This window comes from Schistocerca piceifrons, chromosome 10 (genome assembly GCF_021461385.2).
Source record: "Schistocerca piceifrons isolate TAMUIC-IGC-003096 chromosome 10, iqSchPice1.1, whole genome shotgun sequence".
NCBI classification, from domain to species: Eukaryota; Metazoa; Arthropoda; class Insecta; order Orthoptera; family Acrididae; genus Schistocerca; species Schistocerca piceifrons.
In genome coordinates, this window is record NC_060147.1 from 48,301,081 (window position 1) to 48,324,019 (window position 22,939).

At 42.0% G+C, this 22,939-nt stretch overlaps 1 protein-coding gene across 2 annotated transcripts in view; it reads right to left on the reverse strand.

Annotated features, from left to right (window-relative positions):
• LOC124718642 (collagen alpha-1(I) chain-like) overlaps window positions 1–22,939 on the reverse strand; it is a 268,769-nt gene that overhangs the window by 161,414 nt on the left and 84,416 nt on the right. Inside the window, exon 4 of one of the 2 annotated variants that reach the window (XM_047244267.1) lies at window positions 9,290–9,418. The exons of the other annotated variant lie outside the window; for it this stretch is intronic. Coding sequence (XP_047100223.1) covers window positions 9,290–9,418 — 129 coding nt within the window. The remainder of the gene's footprint in view (window positions 1–9,289; window positions 9,419–22,939) is intronic. 2 annotated transcript variants of the gene reach the window in all.

A 22,939-nucleotide genomic window follows, 5' to 3' on the forward strand; every position in this document is an offset into this window, starting at 1 on the left:
GGCAGTGATGCTTGTGAATGAATCGGAGCATTTCCAAACAGACCTCAGAGCCAACCACCAGTACACAGACCATTCCTAAATCTCAATTCACATTCCCAGTTAGCAATACTGACACAACAGCTTATACCAGAATCACAAACAAAATGTTCCCTAACATTACAAGCTGACTTCTGAGACCATAAGTTCCTTATTGAAATGTATTTGTTTTGATGTTCTCTACCTCCTGTATTAATTGAACAATCGGTTTCAGAACACCCTGTATACAGCCTACAACAGACAATGCTTTCTTCCCTGAATATTTTTGGATGCTGTGGACCTGCATATAAACAAGATTTGTTCAATGTTTTATTGTGTTTCAGCTGTTTGTGCATCATTTTCTCTGATGCAGAATTGGGGGATCAGGCCAGCATTAGACTAATCAAGCGTGAGAAACCATCTACAAACCACTCTCAGGCTGGCCTGTCTACCAGATGACAGTCATTAACCACCATTCAGATTCGGTCCTGCTGCAGCTCATCTCTATACTGGATGTTCAGAAATACAAATTCACTGACATAAAAATATTGCACCACCAAAACATAATTAATGTAGAGTAGTGAAATTTTGGGAACACATTTGTCTAGGTAATATATTTAAGTGATTAACATTGCAAGATGCCAGACAAGCCATTGCAAATGTGAAATGCTGAAACATTAATAACCAGTGGAACGGCCTGAATGTTGAATACAACCATGCAGATGAACATGCATTGTGTTGTACAGGTGCCAAATGTCAGTTTGCGGAAGTTTGTAGGATGGAGTTCAATGCCTGTTACACTTGGTCAGTCAACAAAGGGGTGGTTAATGCCAGTTGTGGATGATGCTGGTGTTGTCTGATGATGTCCCACATGTTGTCAACTGGAGACAGATCTGACGATCGAGCAGGCCAAGGTAACATCTCGACACACTGCAGAGTGTATTGGGTTACAACAGCGGTATGTGGGCAAGCAATGTCCAGTTGGAAAACAACCCCTTGAACACTGTTTATGAATGGCAACACAACAGATCGAGTCACCAGATTGACATATAAATGTGCAGTCAGGGTGCTTGGTATACCCACGAGAGCGCTTCTGCTGTCATACGAAATCGCTCCCTAGATCATAGTTCGGTGTTTGTCCAGAGTGTCTACCATGCAGACAGTTTGGTTGCTGTCCCTCAACTGACCTGTTCCTAAACAACACACAGCTATCACTGGCACTGTGGCAGAACCAGCTTTCATCAGAAAACACAACAGACCTCCACCCTGCTCTCCAATGACCTCTCAGTTGACACCATTGAAGTCGCTAACAGCAGTGGTTTGGGATCAGTGGGAGGCATGGTACAGGCGTCTGGCTCAGAGCTGCCTTTGAAGTAACCAGTCTGTAACAGTTCATAGTGTCACTGTGGCATCAACTTCTGCTCAAATTGCTGCTGCAGATGCAGTACAATGTGCCACAGCCATATGCCGAACATGACGGTATTCCCTCTCGGTAGTGCCATCAGGCAATCCGAAGGCAAGTCTTCTTGTGACTTGCCATTCTCTTGGCCACCACTGGCAATAACCGTGTATAGTCGCTACATTCCTGTCATGTTTTTCTTCAACACTGCAGAAGGAACATCCAATTTCACGTAATCTTATTACACAGCCTTGTTCAAACTCAGTAAGATGTTGATAACAGCACCTTTAGCTCCTTACAGACATTCTTAACTCACCAAGTCAAATCTCAAAGGTATCTATTGCTCACAATTGTTACAGTGATAATTTAAATCAAACCTGATTTGCATCCTCGTAGTGGCATTACTAGTGTCACTTTCACATGACTGGGGCCAAAACTGAATAGATATCATCTTTCAAACTCCACTGGCAGATGTTACAAGAGAGGTGTTGTGCATCACGGAGATACTTACTATTGAAATTTTGGGACGGCACTTTTCAGGAGCAGTCAAAATGGTTCAAATGTCTCTAAGCACTATGGGACTTGATGTCTGAGGTCATCAGTCCCCTACACTTAGAACTACTTAAACCCAACTAACCTAAGGACAACACACACATCCAGGCCCGAGGCAGGATTCGAACCTGCAGACGCAGCAGCAGTGCAGTTCCAGACTGAAGCACCTAGAACTGCTCTGCCACAGTGGCTGGCTCAGGAGCAATCGGAAAACATATTACTTCCCCTCCACAAACATCTCGCGTATTGACCACGAGGAGAAAATTCGAGAAATTAGAGCAAATACAGAGGCTTACCAACAATCATTCTTCCCACATACTATTCGCGAGTGGAACAGTGTTGGGGGCATCAGACAGTGGTACCAAAAGTACCCTCCGCTACACACCATGAGGTGGCTTGCGGAGTATGATGTAGATATAGGTGCAGAAACATGCCTAGCAACTTTTGTTTATGTAACTCAATACCTACTCGGCATTGCAATTTTATTTCTGTCAGTGTTATCTGTCAATATTATAAAATATGACTAAACTGAAATTACTTCCAGATGATCCTCAAAATAAAAAAAATTGATAATGTTTATGGCTGATAAAAAGCAGTTTATATTTTGTATGTCGCAATGATTTCTGCTACCCACAGGAGGCTTTCTTCCAAAATTATCATGTCAGCAGGAGGACATGTAATGAACACCATTTATTTTACACTTTCGTTCACTCTATATTGGAAGTGACATGACAGGAATTACAATACTTAATGAACATCGCATGTAATTTGTTGTCAGGTCTTTCCGGTCACCTTGAAGGAAAATGTGAAATGTCCAGTTCCACCATACTTTCACTGCTACTCTTTGTAGCATTATACATAATAATAGAGTACTGGTTAAAACATAATGTTATCAACTAATGTACAGAGCAGTCTGATAATTGGATTTCTGCTACACTGGTTTCTTACAAGAAAAATAGTTTGATCTGTGGTGGCTGATTTCAGCTGACTATCCACTGTCAGCTGTGTAGTACAGCTCTTGACCACATGGAATAAACAAATGAAACTACACAGTTCCAGAGACCTTTCCAACTCTCAAACATTTATGATGTATGTATGAATACTGAAGCAACGAATTAAAATTAGTACTGAGGTGGGATTCAAACTTGGGTCTATTGCTCACTAAGCAGATGAGCTAACCACTACACCACTCTGGCACGATGGCTTTGCACAACTGCAGGGACTACCCTAGCAAAACCTTCCTCCTCAATCTAAATTCCCATTCACCCCTCAGCCCACTTGGTATTCCCCCTAAGTTTGAACAGTATTGTAGAGGCTGTCCAACTATAACAGTGTAGTACCTCACAAGGGAAGCACCTCATCACCCCCTCAGATTTAGTGATAAAATGGCCCGTTAGATAACCCATAAAGATCTGAACACAGATCAAGCACAAAAACGGGAAGAAGGAGGTCTGAATTCTGAAAAAAGAAGCAAAATGGAAACAGTGAACAGTCCAAGCTCGAGATGTGCAACATCGCATGAATTGCAACAATCACAGTGTCGTGGTTGTACGGTCATGGTGTTGGAGTGCAAAGCGGCAGATCTCTGTTCAAATCTCCCTCATGCATGCCTTTATTTTTCCACAAAATTATGAACTTTCCGTCTGGTCATTGACGTATCTGTTCTCCTTCTGTAGTCTTGGCAACTGTGATATACATTGATTATACACTACTGGCCTTTAAAATTGCTACATCATGAAGATGGCATGCTACAGATGCGATATTTAACCGACAGGAAGAAGATGCTGTTATAAGCAAATGATTAGCTTTTCAGAACATTCACACAAGGTTGGTGTCAGTGGCGACTCCTACAACGTGCTGACATGAGGAAAGTTTCCAACCGATTTCTCATACACAAACAGCAGTTGACTGGCATTGCCTGGTGAAACGTTGTTGTGATGCCTCATGTAAGGAGAAGAAATGCATATCATCACATTTCCAACTTTGATAAAGGTTGGATTGTAGCCTATCGCGATTGCGGTTTATCACATCACGACATTGCTGCTCGCGTTGGTTGAGATCCAATGACTGTTAGCAGAATATGGAATTGGTGGGTTCACGGGGGTAATAAGGAATGCCGTGCTGGATCCCAACAGCCTCGTATCACTAGCAGTCGAAATGACAGGCATCTTATCAGCATGGCTGTAACAGATCGTGCAGCCACATCTCGATCCTTGAGTCAACATATGGGGATGTTTTCAAGACAACAACCATCTGCACGAACAGTTCAACAACGTTTGCAGCAGCGTGGACTATCAGCTCGGAGACCATGGCTGGGGTTACCCTTGACGCTGCCTCACAGACAGGAGCACCTGCGATGGTGTACTAAATAACGAACCTGGGTGCACGAATGGCAAAACGTCATTTTTTCAGATGAATCCAGGTTCTGTTTACAGCATCATGATGGTCGCATCTGTGTTTGGCGACATTGTGGTGAACGCACATTGGAAGCATGTACTCGTCATCGCCATACTGGCGTATCGCCCGGCGTTATGGTAAAGGGTGCCATTGGTTACGTGTCTCGGTCACCTCTTGTTTGCATTGACGGCACTTTGAACAGTGGACGTTACATTTCAGATTTGTTACAACACATGGCTCTACCTTTCATTCGATCCCTGCAAAACCCTACATTTCAGCAGGATAATGCACGACCACTGTTGCAGGACCTGTACGGACCATTCTTGATATAGAAAATGTTTGACTGCTGCCCTGGCCAGCGCATTCTACAGATCTCTCACCAATTGAAAATGTCTGGTCAATGGTGGCCAAGCAACTGACTTGTCACAATACGCCAGTCACCACTCTTGATGAACTGAGGTATCGTCTTCAAGTTGCACGGGCAACTGTACCTGTACACACCATCCAAGCTCTGTTTGACTCAATGCCCAGGTGTATCAAGGCCGTTATTACAGCCAGACGTGGTTGTTCTGGGTACTGATTTCTCAGGATCTATGCACCCAAACCGCATGAAAATGTAATCACATGTCAGTTCTAGTATAACATATTTGTCCAATGAATACCCGTTTATCATCTGCATTTCTTCTTGGTGTACCAATTTTAATGGCCAGTAGTCTAGAAAATGAATCATGTGGTAAGAATATACTGTCATTGCAAATAAATGTGATGAACTGTAAGAGGCAGCAAGATGTCGGACAGACCTCTCACAGAAATGAAAACAACAAATATATGGGTGTGAACTATGTTACAATGAGGGAATTCAAAAGTCAGAATTTCCAATACAGAATGCAAGAGTCACAATGTGTGGTACTTGTGTAGAACAAGCAGTGGGTGCAAACGTCTTGAAATCCCTTCCCTACACCTCGCTGTGGCAAACAGATGTTACATTATGACACAGACACAAATTTGAATATAGCAAACAGACGCGTCAATGACTGGGTGTAGATTCATAATTTTGTGAAAAAAAGATAAAGGGCACAGGAGGGGTTTGAGCATGGATCTCCCACTTTGGAGTCCAACATCGTGTCCACATAACCACAATGTCATGACTATTCAAATCCTCTTGATGATGCACATCTTAAACTTGGACCGTTTGCTGTTTTGGATTTGCTTCTTTTTTCACACTTCAGTTCATCTTTTTTCCATTTTCATGCTTGATCTGTGTTCAGTTTTCGACAGGCTGTCCACTGTACCATCTTACCATTAAATCTGAGGGGGTTGCATTGGGGAATTTCCCTTCCCAGGATCGGACAGAACAAGGGACCCTAGTTGAAACCCAGGCTTAGGAGCTCAATCACATGAAATTATATGGTTACGGGGACCTTACCAAGTCTCCAAAATCCATGATGTACATATGCAGACTGAAGCAATGAATGAAAATTTGTACCAACAATCAACTGTTTCATTCAATGCTGAGGTGGTGTTCCAATACAGTTGGAGTTTAGGGCCATTTTATCAAGTTTAGGGGGCATACTAAGTGGGCTGAGGTGTGAACTGAAATTTGGATTGAGGAGGGATGTGTGGTAGGGTAGTGCCACTGTGCCAGGGTGGCGTAGTTGTTAATGCATTTGCTGAGTGAGCAGGAGACCCATGTTCGAATCCCAGCCTTGGTACAAATTTTCATTCATCACTTCAGTCTGCATATACACAAGGAATAAAGCTATTTTAGTTGATATGTCCTTAAAATTGACATGCATTCCCACTATATGACTCAAAATAAAGAGCTGCATGCACATTGAAACCCAGAGCAAACCACCAACAGTCAACTGAGTTGTAATATTGTGTTCCAATTGTTCAAATGCAATAATAGCATGAAGATTGTATATTTTATGATGTTAACAGGCACTCTGTGCACTTCATAAAAAAGGCACAACTCAGTTTGTACTTTATTCTGATGAAAGTCCTAAAGATAATAAATGAAGGATATACAGCTTAGTACTTGTCATGCTGCAACATACTGCTACAGTGGTTTGAGGAGCATTTTAGCGAACTCACATTGATCTCTCAGAGAGCACATTCATCTGATGTAAATCCTATGGAACCCCTTTGGGTTGCTATTGGGTGCCATCACTGCGTATGCACATCAGCAGGTTGTTATTTACAGGAATTACATGACCTGTGCTTAGACATCTAATGCTACATACCTCCACAAACCTACTAACAGACTGTCGGATCTATATTATGTAGACTCGGTGAGGTATTTCATTCCAAAGATGGCTAAACAAGCTATTAAGCAGGTGGCCATATTGTTTTGGATCAGCAGTATATGTGCAGCCATTTTGAGAGGAGCGTACAAAACGTTTTTGCATGAGATTTAAAAGTCTTCCTTTAATTGTATCTCGCATATACCCATCCAAACAAAAACCAAGCTACACGTTTGAGGGTTAAGGGACAATACCTGCATACAAGTTCATTAAAGTGGGCCAACATTTTTATTGAAATAAAAATTCATATGACACAGACAATGGCTTAAAATTGAATACCACAAACATCTATGATGTGCTCAGGTGCAGAACCATATAGTCACAAATATTAAGAATAGGCATACAGGTTTGTTTCCTCCATTCCCCTCCATCCTTACCCCCCCAAACCCTCCTCTATCCCACCAGATGTAGAACCTCACATCTGTAATTATACAATGTTGTGATATTTAACAGAGATATGTGATGCATTTAGATGTTGATCTTTCCTCACTGCTGTGTAAATCTTGACAAGCACATAATGAAATGTTTGTGTGGAGCTGCTTGTTTACACGGGAGTCAAATTAGCTAACTGCCGAAGAAAATGACAGTCTAACACAGGAAAAAGACTTCTTTCAAGAAATTAAATGGAACTGCGGACACAAGCGTACAAAATCCAGTCCCTTTAATATGAACTGAACAGGTTGTAAAATCTGTGGACAATGGATATATCTGATTTGGGGAGGTGTTTATGGTTACCGTTCTACAACTCACCGATCAGTGAATGTTCACGACAAGTTAAAACTGAGTAACAGACCAGACTGTGAAACTAAGCAGCTAACTTCTTTCTTCCAATTGTCCTGTTCACATGTTTACCATGAACTGACCACAAAGGGGCAGTTCCACTACCTTTGTGATTCATTTCAAATGTCTGCCATCTCCCATGCTCATTCTACACAAGTAACACACTATTCACTCAGTCATTTGCTCATTTACAGTCTGTGTTTGGTAAGTCCCATCAAGAAGGAAAGCAATCAGAGATGTGGAATGAGACAATTTGTACATTAACAAGCAGGACCAGCCCACCTACCTACTGCCGTAAATTATACTAACAACAAATTGTGACAGGTGCTAATATCCTGACATGAATAATTGTGGGAATTATTTCCAGATTCATTTATACAGAGTTTCCCAGACAGAATAATCAGTATCGATATGACAGGAATGATCATTTGAAGAAAAAAAATGTAGTAAACATGGGTTCTAAAATGCACACCTTAAAAGCTACGAGCTCTTGATCTTCGTTACTGTGAAACACATCTACTGAAAAAAGTGCTAGTAGCTCTTAAGGTATCGACTTAAGAGCCCATGTTTACAATACTTTTTTTCCTTACTTTGGTTTGTAATATCTCCTCCCATAATATGGGAAGCAAAGAGCGTGCAGTAGAAGAGATTTGCTTCACAGTATTGAAAATGAAGAAGTGCTCCTAGCTTTTAAGGTATGCGTTTCACAGTCTGTGTTTAACAGAGTTTTTTGCTTTGAACAATGATTTCTGTCATATCCCTGAATATTGGCCATTCCTCCTAGAACACCGTGTATGTGTGTATCTGGACAAAATTGCTATTTTGCGAATCCCCTGGTCCTGCTTTTATACTAGTTCACTATCATTTCTAAGTCTCCATAAGAAGCATGTATTTAAATTACACAGGAATCTATCCATTTATACATTGATAAAGTCAAAACTTGTTTAATATGAACATTACATGTAAGGGGTCGCTGAAAGAATGCAACCAATGAGTTTAAATTGTGAAAGAAGGCAGTGAGGATAATACGCAACTTCGTACCCACAGCTCATCGTAGACAGCTTCAGAAATCTAAAGATTTTGCCATTGTAATATATAATGTTTATAAAGGAAAACTATTGCAAATACCAGCAGCATGACATGTGTCTTAAATACTAAAATGGAAAAGAGCATGACCTGGAATAATTCCACTGTAACTAATAAACACAGAAGTGCTTTGCGAACAAATCAGGTAAACTCTTCAGTGTCACACCTGCGACTATCAGGGAGCTATCACATCAACAACTCAAAAGGAAAAATCAAAGAATTTCTATCAGAACAGAGTCCTTATGAAGCAGGTCAACTTTTAATTGTGGCCGAAAGTATGGTGTGATTATAACACCCTTATTATTGTATTTGCAGAATTAGGATGTGATACACCAGTGAATAGTAACACTGCGCGTACTTTATTTTAATGTACCCATTTGTATCAGTAACAGTTTGAGACATGTAATGCCATGACAATAATTTGTTGTCTGTGTGCTTTCGTAACTGTATGGACGCTTGTAATGCCTCAAATGAACTCCGAAGCCTCTTCAGTGATAAAATTCAATTAAATTCAATAAATCCACTATTAATATCACCCACTCTTAGTGCATTTGCAATCACTTGGGGAAAGGGATACACTTTTTTTCCTAAACTTTGGCTTAGTTCCACCCCAGTAATATTTTAGTTATAAATAATAAGGAATGGTATGATGCAATATTCAGCCAGAGGTAAGAGACCAGCATTTCCCCACCGCAAAGCGATCTGTTGAACGGCCAGTGCTGACATGCACGGAGATGGCAAAGGATTGCTGTCTGACCTTTGGAGCATCCGGAGATCAGCATACATTCGACACGACCCCGCGAGCAGGAGCAAGATGAGCAAGCATCGGCCCTCCACTCCTCCCCATCCTGATACACGCTGCCCTCAAAGAGGCACCCACCATTCCCTGTGAACAGCATGTAGCGATAACAGCCTGACATTCAGCAAGTGACACTGGCCTCTTCTGGGGAGAGGAAGCATAGTACTGCACTGGTCTGTAATCCAGAGAAAACACAACAGTTTCTTTTAGCGTTGCCTACAGATGTCGAAAATAAATCTCTTAACTCTTAGGAATACATAATGATTCCAAACTCAATTGGGAGGCACATATCAGCCACTTTCCCTGATGAAAGGTGCAATGCTCTACTCGACAGAAATGTTATTTTTTTCTGCTCACTTTCCTTTACTTGATACTTGTACCATGTACACACAAAATCTCAAATTTTTATCTGAGCTGTATTTTTCAAGGCATTATTATTATTATTATTATCATTATTTAATTTAGATGCAGCAGATAACAATAGTGTAAGTAGTTCATCACAAACATTTTATTTAAAGAAATATGCAAAGTTTAAGAGCGAAAATTTAACACCATTAATATTTTATGACTGACGTCCCTTATTTGAAAGTTTTATGTCCTGGGTATTTCACAGGTTACCTCTAGTCAAAATTATTGTTATCACTAGTATTCGACAACGTTTCTCTCTTGAAACTCGTGCTTTTGAAAATCCAGTGTAACTATATCATAGGCCTGACTTTTCTTCTTCCAAACATTTATGTTTTTACAGGGATAGTATGTTAGTTAATGAAATATTTCTATTAGAAAATCTGAGTTACCAGAAAAATTCTGGGCAGGCTTTGCTAAATCCTGGAGATAAAAGTGCACAGCCAAAACTCCAATACTCTAATACATAAGATAGAACTTATCATTATTTAGGCTACCTGAAGATTGTTAAGTCCATATTAAACAAAACAACTTCACTCCCTAGTGTATAGACATTTAACCAATACTTGAATAATGCTCATCAATATTGGATCCGTGCTAGATAGGATTGATAGGGGAAATACTGAAGATCCAAAGAAGAGCAGCATGTTTTGTTACAGGTTCACTTAGAAAGCACAAAAGTGTAACAGAGATTATCAGCCAAATTCAGCAGCAGATGTTGCAAGAGAGGTTCCTGCTTCACAGTGTGGCTTACTGTTAAAGTTCCGAGAGTGTATATTGCTAGAAGAGTCAACAAATGTATTGCTTACTCCTATTTACATCTTTCAAAATGGCCACAAAGTGGAAATTAGAGAAATTTGAGCCCACATGGATGCTTACTGGCAATTCTTCTTCTTCCATGCCATTTGTGACCGGTACAGGGTAGGGAGGAACAGACAGTGGTTCACAAAGTACCCGCTGCTACCCGCCGCAGGATAGCTTAGAGGGTCGTTTGGGGGAGGAGACCAGACAGCGAGGTCATCAGTCTCATCGGATTAGGGAAGGATGGGGAAGGAATTCGGTCATGCTCTTTTAAAGGAACCATCCCGACATTTGCCTGGAGTGATTTAGGGAAATTGTGGAAAACCTAAATCAGGGTGGCCGGACACAGGATTGAACAGTCATCCTCTCAAATGTGAGTCCACTGTGCTAGCCACTGAACCACCTTGTTCGGTGATAGCTTAGAGAGGATAGATATAGATGCAAATCAACTGTCATCCCCATCTTGTATGTTAATATTGAAACTGTAATAAATTCGTATTTTAATGTTTGTGATAGCATTCCTACTTGCTTCTTTGAATAGAAAGAGTAGATAACACCACAGTCAGTCTGTGCCCTGCTATAGTGAAGTACAGTTATACATCCTGGAAATTGAAATAAGAACACCGTGAATTCATTGTCCCAGGAAGGGGAAACTTTATTGACACATTCCTGGGTTCACATACATCACATGATCACACTGACAGAACCACAGGCACATAGACACAGGCAACAGAGCATGCACAATGTCGGCACTAGTAGAGTGTATATCCACCTTTCGCAGCAATGCAGGCTGCTATTCTCCCATGGAGACGATTGTAGAGATGCTGGATGTAGTCCTGTGGAACGGCTTGCCATGCCATTTCCACCTGGCGCCTCAGTTGGACCAGCGTTCGTGTGTGGACGTGCAGACCGCGTGAGACGACGCTTCATGCAGTCCCATACATGCTCAATGGGGGACAGATCCGGAGATCTTGCTGGCCAGGGTAGTTGACTTACACATTCTAGAGCACGTTGGGTGGCACGGGATACATGCGGACGTGCATTGTCCTGTTGGAACAGCAAGTTCCCTTGCCGGTCTAGGAATGGTAGAACGATGGGTTCGATGACGGTTTGGATGTACCGTGCACTATTCAGTGTCCCCTCGACGATCACCAGTGGTGTACGGCCAGTGTAGGAGATCGCTCCCCACACCATGATGCCGGGTGTTGGCCCTGTGTGCCTCGGTCGTACGCAGTCCTGATTGTGGCGCTCACCTGCATGGCGCCAAACACGCATACGACCATCATTGGCACCAAGGCAGAAGCGACTCTCATCGCTGAAGACGACACGTCTCCATTCGTCCCTCCATTCACGCCTGTCGCGACAGCACTGGAGGCGGGCTGCACGATGTTGGGGCGTGAGCGGAAGACGGCCTAACGGTGTGCGGGACCGTAGCCCAGCTTCATGGAGATGGTTGCGAATGGTCCTCGTCGATACTCCAGGAGCAACAGTGTCCCTAATTTGCTGGGAAGTGGCGGTGCGGTCCCCTACGGCACTGCGTAGGATCCTACGGTCTTGGCGTGCATCCGTGCGTCGCTGTGGTCCGGTCCCAAGTCGACGGGCACGTGCACCTTCCGCCAACCACTGGCGACAACATCGATGTACTGTGGAGACCTCACGCCCCACGTGTTGAGCAATTCGGCGGTACGTCCACCCGGCCTCCCGCATGCCCACTATATGCCCTCGCTCAAAGTCCGTCAACTGCACATACGGTTCACGTCCACGCTGTCGCGGCATGCTACCAGTGTTAAAGACTGCAATGGAGCTCCGTATGCCACGGCAAACTGGCTGACACTGACGGCGGCGGTGCACAAATGCTGCGCAGCTAGCGCCATTCGCCGGCCAACACCGCGGTTCCTGGTGTGTCCGCTGTGCCGTGCGTGTGATCATTGCTTGTACAGCCCTCTCGCAGTGTCCGGAGCAAGTATGGTGGGTCTGACACACCGGTGTCAATGTGTTCTTTTTTCCATTTCCAGGAGTGTATATACATAAAAATTAGTGAGTTCGCATCCACCATTTCGAGTGTACAGACATTACGCTGGTCAGTCCTGGAAGGGCTTTCAACTGAGTAATGTTTATATACAAGCAGTCCCATGCTGAGCTACTTTAGAACGTAGCAAAACATGGACCATGAAGGAATTATCCAAATGGGATGGAAATTGGTAGATGTGATTGCATGGTCAGACAAACTGATGATTACAATTTCAGATATACTGGATGCCTTATTCAAGAGAAAGGGCTTCACAAACTGAGCAAGTCAATGAAGTGTTGGATCGCCTCTGGCCCCTATGTAAGCAGTTATTTGACTTGCCATCGATTTATAGGTTGTTGGACATCATCCTGAGGGATATCGTGCCAAATTTTGTCCAATTGGTACCTTGGATCCAAGATCCTGAGCTGTTGGGAAGGACTTGCCAATGACACTCCAAACATTCTCAACTGGGGAGAGATCTGGTGACCTTGAGGCCAATGTAGGGTTTGGCCAGCTCAAAGACAAGAAGTAGAAACTTTTGCCAGGATGGCTCGCCAGGAAGGGCAATAAAATGACACATAGAATATTGTTGACGTACTGCTGTGCTTAACAGCTGATAACCAAAAGGGTCTTGTTATGGAAAGACATGGGATTTCAGTCCATCACTCCTGGTTGTTGGTCCATACGACAGGCAACAATCAACTCAGTATCCCACAGCTGGAATTCGGGGTTTTTATGTCGTCGTTTTGTGTGGTTTGAGATCGTGGTGTGTGTATGTGTTTATATTTAGTTTGTCCCCACCCAAAAACCCCCAATTTCCCGCACAGGTCCCGTTTTTGGAGGGAGATGTGTTTGTTGGTTTTACACGTATTTTCGTGTTTGTTGTAGTGTTTATGTAATGACGTCATAGGCGCCATATTGGAGACGTTGAGGATGGTCGTTTGCGCCATATTGGTGACGTCATGGGTCAAAGCAGATGGGTGGAATCGGACGCTTCTGTAAGCCCGATTTGTTTCACATAACTGTGAAGTTTAATATATAAAGGCTGATCATCATAAAGGAGAGACACTGATAAGAGATATGTATAAACTGAAAATGTACTTTGATGATCTGTAAATCTATTTTAATTACACTAAAAGCATCTACGAATTATAAGCTGGACTTTTTGAGAAGAAGAAGAAGAAGAAGAACTGTCAGTCAGGTCTGTAAACTTAGAAGTCTGCCATCTCTGGTGTAAAAATAGAGCTGGTTATCTGTGACTACCTTGGAGTAATGTATTTTGGACTTCTTATGTGGGGCCACACTTCTCATATTACCAATAATTTAAAAATACAAAGAAGAATATTACACGTAATTTGTAAATTGGTGCCAGGGAGCATTATCACCTTCTCTTATGTAGGCTCAGGCTACTGACTGTCATATACATGTACATTTACATGTGTGCACCCTCTGTCAAAAACAGCTGGTATGGATCGTTGTCACAGAAGAAATGCATGGCTACAGAACTAGGACAAAAGCTGATTGTGATATTCTTAGGCACACATTCATAAAAACTGAGAACTCTCACAATGTGAATTATCTCAAATTCCACACTAAATTGTCACTATCTGCCCAGAACATGCCGTTAAATGATCTCAAAGTAGCTTGTTAGCACTCAAGCTATTCTAGTATAAAATAATTATATGAATTGAACAAATCTGATATCAGGTTGTGAGATTATAGCTATAGTTAAAAGTCTTAGTCAATCTCCATATGTACGAAGGTTATCAGTTTATAAAATGATAACTTTATTCTATCTTAATAATACTCATTGTATATCAATTCACATTAACTTTTTAATTGATTTAAGTCTATGACCATTTAATCACTTTACTCGCTGCTTTAAAATATTGTGTTAAGTATGTGTCTGTATATAAACTGTTGCCTACTTTGAACTGTATCCATTGTCTTCTAATGGCTATCGCATTTTATATTATCAATGGCTAATTAAGACTGTCAGTTCTTGTCTAGCATCACTCTGACATACAACAAAAGAAAACAACAGAGAAAAATGTACGTGCTTCAGCAGCAGACATTGGCAAGAAGTGCACTGTTCGCAAGATGCATACACGTATGGTCAACAGAGCAGGTTTTGTCTTTGATATAGCAAATTATGTGGATTAAAGCTATTTGTTTCAAAAAATGAACCAGGAATTGCACAGATTTTGATGCATGCGCCTGCATTAAGATTATTACATAGGTATCAAGTTCTACCATTGTTAATGTCAATATGAAACAGTGCGTTGGGTATAAATATTCCTCACTCTGAGGAAGATGGGCTGTCTGTTCACACAAAGGTCATAATGTGTACAAATGAGTTACCAATAGTTGCCATAAACACTATAACAACCTCTTCAGTGCACACCAAAAACAAGGTCCCCACACACTGTGTTTGTGGCACTGTTCACATTCAGATTCTTTAATTACCAATGTTACACTGAAGGAGGAAAACATGAATCAGGAATGAGAAGGAGATACAGGACCATATGAGCTGGGGTGCGACAAGTAATTAACCCCCTCCCTGAAATCCTGATTATGGTGACAGACTGATCTGTAGCGAAGCCTGATGTCTACATGGTTTCAAAGATGATAATTTGATTGTGAGTTGCAAAGGCAAGGTTTGTGAATGACAAATCAAGTTTGTATAGGACTGGCCTGCCGCATGCCATATGTAAACGCAGTATGTCATATTCAAAGCACTTAATGTTGTTAACGACAAAAAATACAATATAAATTCAAAAATGTTTACTAAAAACAGTCAAGTCTCCATACAGTGTACAAACTACGAAAAATACAGAGGGCCTTCTGCGGTATGTAACTTTTGTGATTCTTTCCAGAGACAGAAAAGGCTTGGGCTGTACTGTGGTATATAACGCTGCACTGATATTCTACTGCAACGAAAATTTCCGAAGAGTCTTACGAGATTTGGTAATTTTTCTGTTTCTTGAACATCGTCTCAATTCACTATTGGAGTTCCATGCCTGCAGCCCGATTATACACACATCAAAAAAAGTTTTGCAATACCCTGGTTCCCAGAACTCCTGAAGAGTGGATTTTGTATTACAGACACAGTCCTTTTGATTGTTCAGAGATGTCACTAAACCCTCCCAAAGATGTAAACAACTACGCATTAGCAGTGCCTATTAGACGGAGGGGGTCCGACAGCTGATCAGTTTCGGTCATTCCACCAGGAAGGAGGTACACGGCTCGTGTTGTCTGTAGTTCAACCATGGCTACCGCGGTTCGATGGCGTCGGCATTGTTACTTTGTGTCAGGAAGGGTTCTCAACAAGGGAAGTGTCCAGGCGTCTCGGAATGCACCAAAGCGATGTTGTTCGGACTTGTAGGAGATACAGAGAGACAGGAACTGTCGATGATATCCCTCTCTCAGGCCGCCCAAGGGCTACCACTGCGGTGGAAGACCGCTAACTAAGGATTATGGCTCGGAGGAACCCTGACAGCAACGCCACGATGTTGAATGATGCTTTCGATGCACCCACAGGCCGTCGTGTTACGACTCAAACTGTGCGCAAAAGGCTGCATGATGCACAACTTCACTCCCGACGTCCATGGCGAGGTCTATCTTTGCAAGTACGACACCGTGCAGTGCGGTACAGATGGACCCAGCACCCATGCCAAATGGACCGCTCAGGGTTGGCATCACGTTCTCTTCAACGATGAGTGTTGCATATGCCTTCAACCAGACAATCGTCGGAGACGTGTTTGGAGGCAACCCAGTCAGGCTGAACACCTTAGACACACTGTTCAGCGAGTGCAGCAAGGTGGAGGTTCCCTGCTGTTATGGAGTGGCATTATGTGGAGTCGGCTTATGCCACTGGGAGTCATGGAACGCGCCGTAACCGCTGAACGATACGTAAATGCCTTCCTCCGACCAACAGTGCAACAATATCAGCAGCATATTGCCGAGGCATTCGTTTTATGGACGACAATTTGTTCCCTGCTGTTCTGAAGTGGCATTATGTGGAGTCGGCTACCCCACTGGTGGTCATGGAAGGCGCCATAACGGCTGTACGATACGTGAATGCCATCCTCCGACCAATAGTGCAACCATATCGGCAGCATATTGGCGAGGCATTCGTTTTAATGGACGACAATTCGCGCCCCCACCGTGCACATCTTATGAATGACTTCCTTCAGGATAACGACATCGCTCGACTAGAGTGGCCAGTATGTTCTTCAGACATGAACCCTATCGAACATGCCTGGGATATATTGAAAAGGGCTGTTCATGGACGACGTGACCCACCAACCAGATTGAGGGCTCTACGCCGAATTGCCGTTGAAGAGTGGGATAATCTGGACCAACAGTGCCTGGATGAACTTGTGGATAGTATGCCACGACGAATATAGACATGCATCAATGCAAGAGGACGTGCTACTGGGTGTTAGAGGTATTGGTGTGTACCGCAAACTGGAACACAACCTCTGAAGGTCTCGCTGTATGGTGGTACAACATGCAATGTGTGGTTTTCATGAGCAATAAAAAGGGCAGAAATAATGTTTATGTTGACCTCTATCCAGTTTTCTGTACAGGTTCCGGAACTCTCAGAAGCGAAGCTTTTTTTTATGTGTGTACATCAGATTAGATTTCAGTTATACAGCAAAACAATATCTCACCAATACATACACACTATTGCCTCAACTTCGAAAAACGCAGATTTAGTTACATTTGTGTAAATGTTGGCTAACCGCTATATAGATGCAGATGTAGATGTTAAAGAGTACTAGCACATTTTTACTCTAAAGTGCTTGTAAGCCCATAAGAAAAGATTTTATTTTTATTTTATTTGTCCCTTTGTATTACTGCACAATACGTCTAGAAGCAAACAAAATGAAAGAAAAACCTTTAATCTGAATTACAATACGAACGGTAATAGTGATACCTCCTTGCTCCATTTCTTCAGTTGTCAACACTACCAACTTCAGGGCATAGCACAATTCCTGAACTTCTATAGAATCAAGAATGAAGAATTTTATTCACGATGGATTATTTTACAATGATATTGGATTCGTCATACAGGACGTAGTAGGGAAATACGGAAGCGTCCGATCCCACCCGTCTGCTTTGACCTATGACGTCACAAATATGGCGGAAACAAAAACAAACACACACACTTTCCACAAGAAGCCTAATGACACTAACGGGACAAGCGCGGGAAATGGGGTGTTTTGGGTGGGGTGGCAAACTAAATATAAACAAATTTAGACGCCTTGCGTAGCTACAACGTGTAAGTGAAGACAGCCATGCATGAATACCCACCCACCTCCCCAGGGGTCGTAACCCCTGCAACCCATAGAAGATAAAGATGCTTCAGTAGCTGATCAGTGTTTTTTGTCTTTTTTAAAAAAAAAAAATCTCACGGGATAGAACGAACAGATCAGAAAGATAAATATATAAACTAAAACAGAAATTCTAGGAAACAGATAATTAAAATAAGTAATAAGTGTTTTTAAATTTAAAAAAAAATCTCACGAGATAGAACGAACAGATCAGAAGAGTAAATAAAATAAGATAAAACAGAACTGGAGACAGCCACACTCAAACCAAACTCCGCGCCGTCATGACGTCACACACGACAACACCCTTACGTCACGGGTCAAAGCCGACGCGTTGGATCGGACGCTTCTGTCGTCCCCGTAGTAGTACACACATAATAATAAAATAAACTAGTATCACTACTTTATAGTATAAATTTGAAGCATGGCAGTGTACCAAATCACACCAGGATACATACATGTTTTGTGAACAGATTTCATTTTTGCTGAATTTGTGAGCGTTTCTTGGTTTCAGTAGCAATAAATTATATCAGTTATTAAAAACTTAAAACGTTAACAATGTTTATTCACTCTAATTGGTACTATTACATAGTAAATCCAGAGTATAAATTTTTAAATTTCAATGGATAGAAGTACAAAGTTCTGAGAAAGATAAAAACATTAAATGCCTCACAGTGTTGATCTCTACAGCGATTATCACTCCAGCAAATCGAATTTCATTTGTTGATCTTTTGTAACTAATGGTAGTTATAGATCTAACTCGTGGCCCTAACATTGAAATTTGAAGATGGCATGTATTTGTTAGCAGCGGTGGCCATTGTTTAAGTGTTTATTCATCTCTCCATACTAAGGTAATTTTGATACTTACAAAATGACTTTAGTAGAACCGGAACTAAAGGAAACATATATCCGATTTAACACTTCGAAAATATACTTTTGTGTTTTACTTCATCCCTGTTTATGCAGATAAAACAAGTCAATTATGTTCGTGTGTAGTTTTTATTTTGATTAAAATGCAAATTGAATCAACTGCGATTTTACGAGTAAACATTTCACACGCAAGAGACTATCTAGATCACTTCGGTTGTCTTACAGTCAGTGGCTAATTAAAAAATAACGGGAACTATTGAAACAACTTAGGGTTCTGTAGCGTTTCTGTGTCCCGGAAAAAAATGTGCCAGCAAATAGTACTTCGCTCCAGGGGTAAGGTATTTAAAAATATATTAAAATTTTAATAATACAGTACTGGAAATCAGGCATTACCTTATAAGTTGAAACTAAGGAGTGATATCTTCACTCGACAGGTACGAATTATCTGTTTCAGAATACATAGTTGCTTATAAATGCCCCGAATTTATCGATAAATCATGACATATTAACGTCTCAGAAGTACATGCAAACGTTGGTTGAATATTAATTACATTATTGATAGCCTTTTTCTGATTCACGATACCAATTATACAATAATTAGGCCTAATATCAGTGATGGTTTCCAAGCCGTACACAGCTACGAAATAAACATTTTTCCTCTTAATGTTCTGAACAGTAGGGCTTGTGGTGGCGAAGATGATGTGCCATCAGTCTGTAATTTTCCTCAGCTGTAGCATCCAAGGGTAAAAAGTGAAAGCCACCATTTCAGAAAAACTGACAAGATGTTTCATCTGTGTCGGAAAGTAAAACGTAAGATGCAGTGGCATCTAGAATTAGTTCATATAGAATTAGAAAGTGTCGTTATCAGAGCGCTGACAGGTTCATGGTGACCCTCACTCCAAAACTCGATGAATGGCGAAGATTCTGATGCGTAAATGTTACTATAATTAGGCTTGCAAAAATATTGTTTCAGTGTGGTTATCATATTTAATTACAATTATAAAACGTAAGCCTTTACTCTGTGTAAAAACAGAATGTGATGGATACGCGTGCGTTTAATTACTAATAACAGCAGAAATAAAACATTTTTCACGGGGATTCGTCTGGAAACGAAATGTTTCCAACGAAACTGATACGTTGTCGTCCTACCTGTGTTAACATGAAGCGAACAAGTGGTATTCACCGAAGAAATGTGACTCTGGCGTTTGTAAGAAGTGAAGCAGGGTGTAAGTCTCATTCTTATTTTTAAAAAAATGGGACTTTTAAAAGTTTAGAAACTTCGTAGGACAATATTAAGGAAAACGTCGGGATACAAATTTATTGATAAAACTTAATGGTCATAGAAGTTCACATTTGCATCATGCACTCAGATGATCCCAAATGACTTTTTACAATCAGTCTGCTGCGCTGCCATCGTACTTTTCATTTTTGTGGAATTTTTAACAAGAAGTGCATTTTCGTTTGAAAACTCATGCGATGTACCTTCGTATGAACATGACTCGCAATGTCAGACTTTCCACGATGTCCAATAGCAAAGTCTGATTTGCACAACGAATGTTCTACAGTCATCTTCACTGCCAGAGATAAAAGTAAACCCACTTTCTATGTTGCAGTTAAAATTACAGTTTAGTTTTGGCACGATGAAACATTGAAAATGAATTAGTAAGTCGGCACGGTATCTCAGCGTGTTCGGTCAGAGAGCTGGTTGGCCTCTGTATTTATGCATTATGAACAGGTGCTCGATCGTGTGGAAAGATGCAATCGCCATCCCCAAACTGCTCTTCAACAGTATGAAGCAGGAATGTGTTTAAAACACCAATGATGTAGGGCTTTGCTGTGATAGTGCCACGCAAAATACTAAGGGGTGCAAGCCCCATACATGAAAAACACGACCACACCATAACACCACCGCCTCCGAATTTTGCTTTTGGTGCTACTCACGCTGTCACATGGCGTCCACCGGGCATTCGCCATACCCACACCCTGCCATCAGATCGCCACGTTCTGTACCACGATTCGTCACTCCATACAACGTTTTCCCACTGTTCAATCGTCCAATGTTTACGCTCGTTATATCAAGCGAAGGGTCGTTTGGCATTTACCGGCGTGATGTGCGGCTTTAGAGCTGCCGCTCGATCATGAAATCCAAGTTTTCTCACCTCCCGCCTAACTGTCATAGTACTTGCAGTGGATCCTGATGCAGTTTGGAATTCCAGTGTTTATGGAGAGCGCTGCAGGATTCGTGGTGTCATTTGGCTCCAGCACTACTTCAGGCATTAGTCGAGTCCATGTCAGGGCGTGTTGCGGCGCTTCTGCGTGCTCGCGGGGGCCCTGCACGATATTAAGCAGTTGTACCAGTTTCTTCGGCTGTTCAGTGTAGATGGTACGCCAGTGTACAAGACTTGCCGCGTCTGGTCTATATGGTGGTTTCACGTTGCCGTCGTACGACATCTATTGTAGCACAGGATCCCTAGTCTGCAAGTTTTTGCGAAGTGCAGCATCAATTAAGTACAATGTTGCATTTGCTGTAAAAAGTCAAAAACTGGAGAAGCGACAGCGAATTTGTGACAAAATTTAAGTAGAAAAGGTAGACATTAACAGTTCATTCACAGTTACTAAAAACTGCCTGTGTCCACATAACGTGCCTTTATTTGCTTGTCACCCTTGAAAACGGAAAGATTAACACGAAAAACAGAGTTCTTCAACCTCAGTTTTCAGTCTTTAGCACTGACTATTTGTAATGTTGAAATAGCGTTATAATCCCTGATTTTTGAGTCGAGTTTCAAAATTTATTTATTTATTTAGCGTATGGCTCATAACATCACAGTCAAAATTACAGAAACAACACGATTTAAGAAAAATCACATATGTATAAACAGAGCAATAAATAACAGTTTGTATATAAGGACACCGCCAATTGTAAATTTACACTCACAGAAGAGCAATCACAAGCAGACGTCCAGCTTAGATAATAAATAGTCGATTGCCTCTTGGGTCGCCATTAGGAAATCCTGTGGGTCACCCTCGTATGCCCTTAGTGGGCATTCCTGCACGATGTGTTTGACCGTCTGTCTCACAACGCCACAGTCGCAAGCGGGGGAAGGGAGTTTACCCCATCTGTGTAAGGAGTCGGCGCATCTCCCACAGTTGGTTCTGATGCGATTAAGAGTTGACCAAACTTTGCGGGGGCAATCAAATCCTTTTGGTTTACTAAAGATGCATGGCATACTGTGGCAGTTTACTGCTGTTCTGCTCTCCCATTCCTCTTTCCATCGGTCATTTACGAGGTTCTGAGGCCTCCGATTTTTTTTTCTCCGTGTTCATTGTCAATACGTCCCAGAGATGGCAGCACCGTACGGCAGATGGAATTTTACCGCCAGCGGCGAGAATGAGAACTGATTTCAATACTTAAAATGGCGACGTTTTCCTTACTTGAACAGCGTGCAATCATTCGTTTTCTGAATTTGCGCGGTGTGAAGCCAATTGAAATTCATCAACAGTTGAAGGAAACATGTGGTGATGGAGTTATGGATGTGTCGAAAGTGCATTCGTGGGTGCGACAGTTTAATGAAGGCAGAACATCGTGTGACAACAAACCGAAACAACCTCGGGCTCGCACAAGCCAGTCTGACGACACGATCGAGAAAGTGGAGAGAATTGTTTTGTGGGATCGCCGAATGACTGTTGAACAGATCACCTCCAGGGTTGGCATTTCTGTGGGTTCTGTGCACACAATCCTGCATGACGACCTGAAAATGCGAAAAGTGTCATCCAAATGGGTGCCACGAATGCTGACGGACGACCACATGGCTGCCCGTGTGGTATGTTGCCAAGCAATGTTGACACGCAACGACAGCACGAATGGGACTTTCTTTTCGTCGGTTGCGACAATGGATGAGACGTGGATGCCATTTTTCAATCCAGAAACAAAGCGCCAGTCAGCTCAATGGAAGCACACAGATTCACCACCACCAAAAAAATTTCGGGTAACCGCCAGTGCTGAAAAAATGATGGTGTCCATGTTCTGGGACAGCGAGGGCGTAATCCTTACCCATTGCGTTCCAAAGGGCACTACGGTAACAGGTGCATCCTACGAAAATGTTTTGAAGAACAAATTCCTTCCTGCACTGCAACAAAAACGTCCGGGAAGGGCTGCGCATGTGCTGTTTCACCAAGACAGCGCAC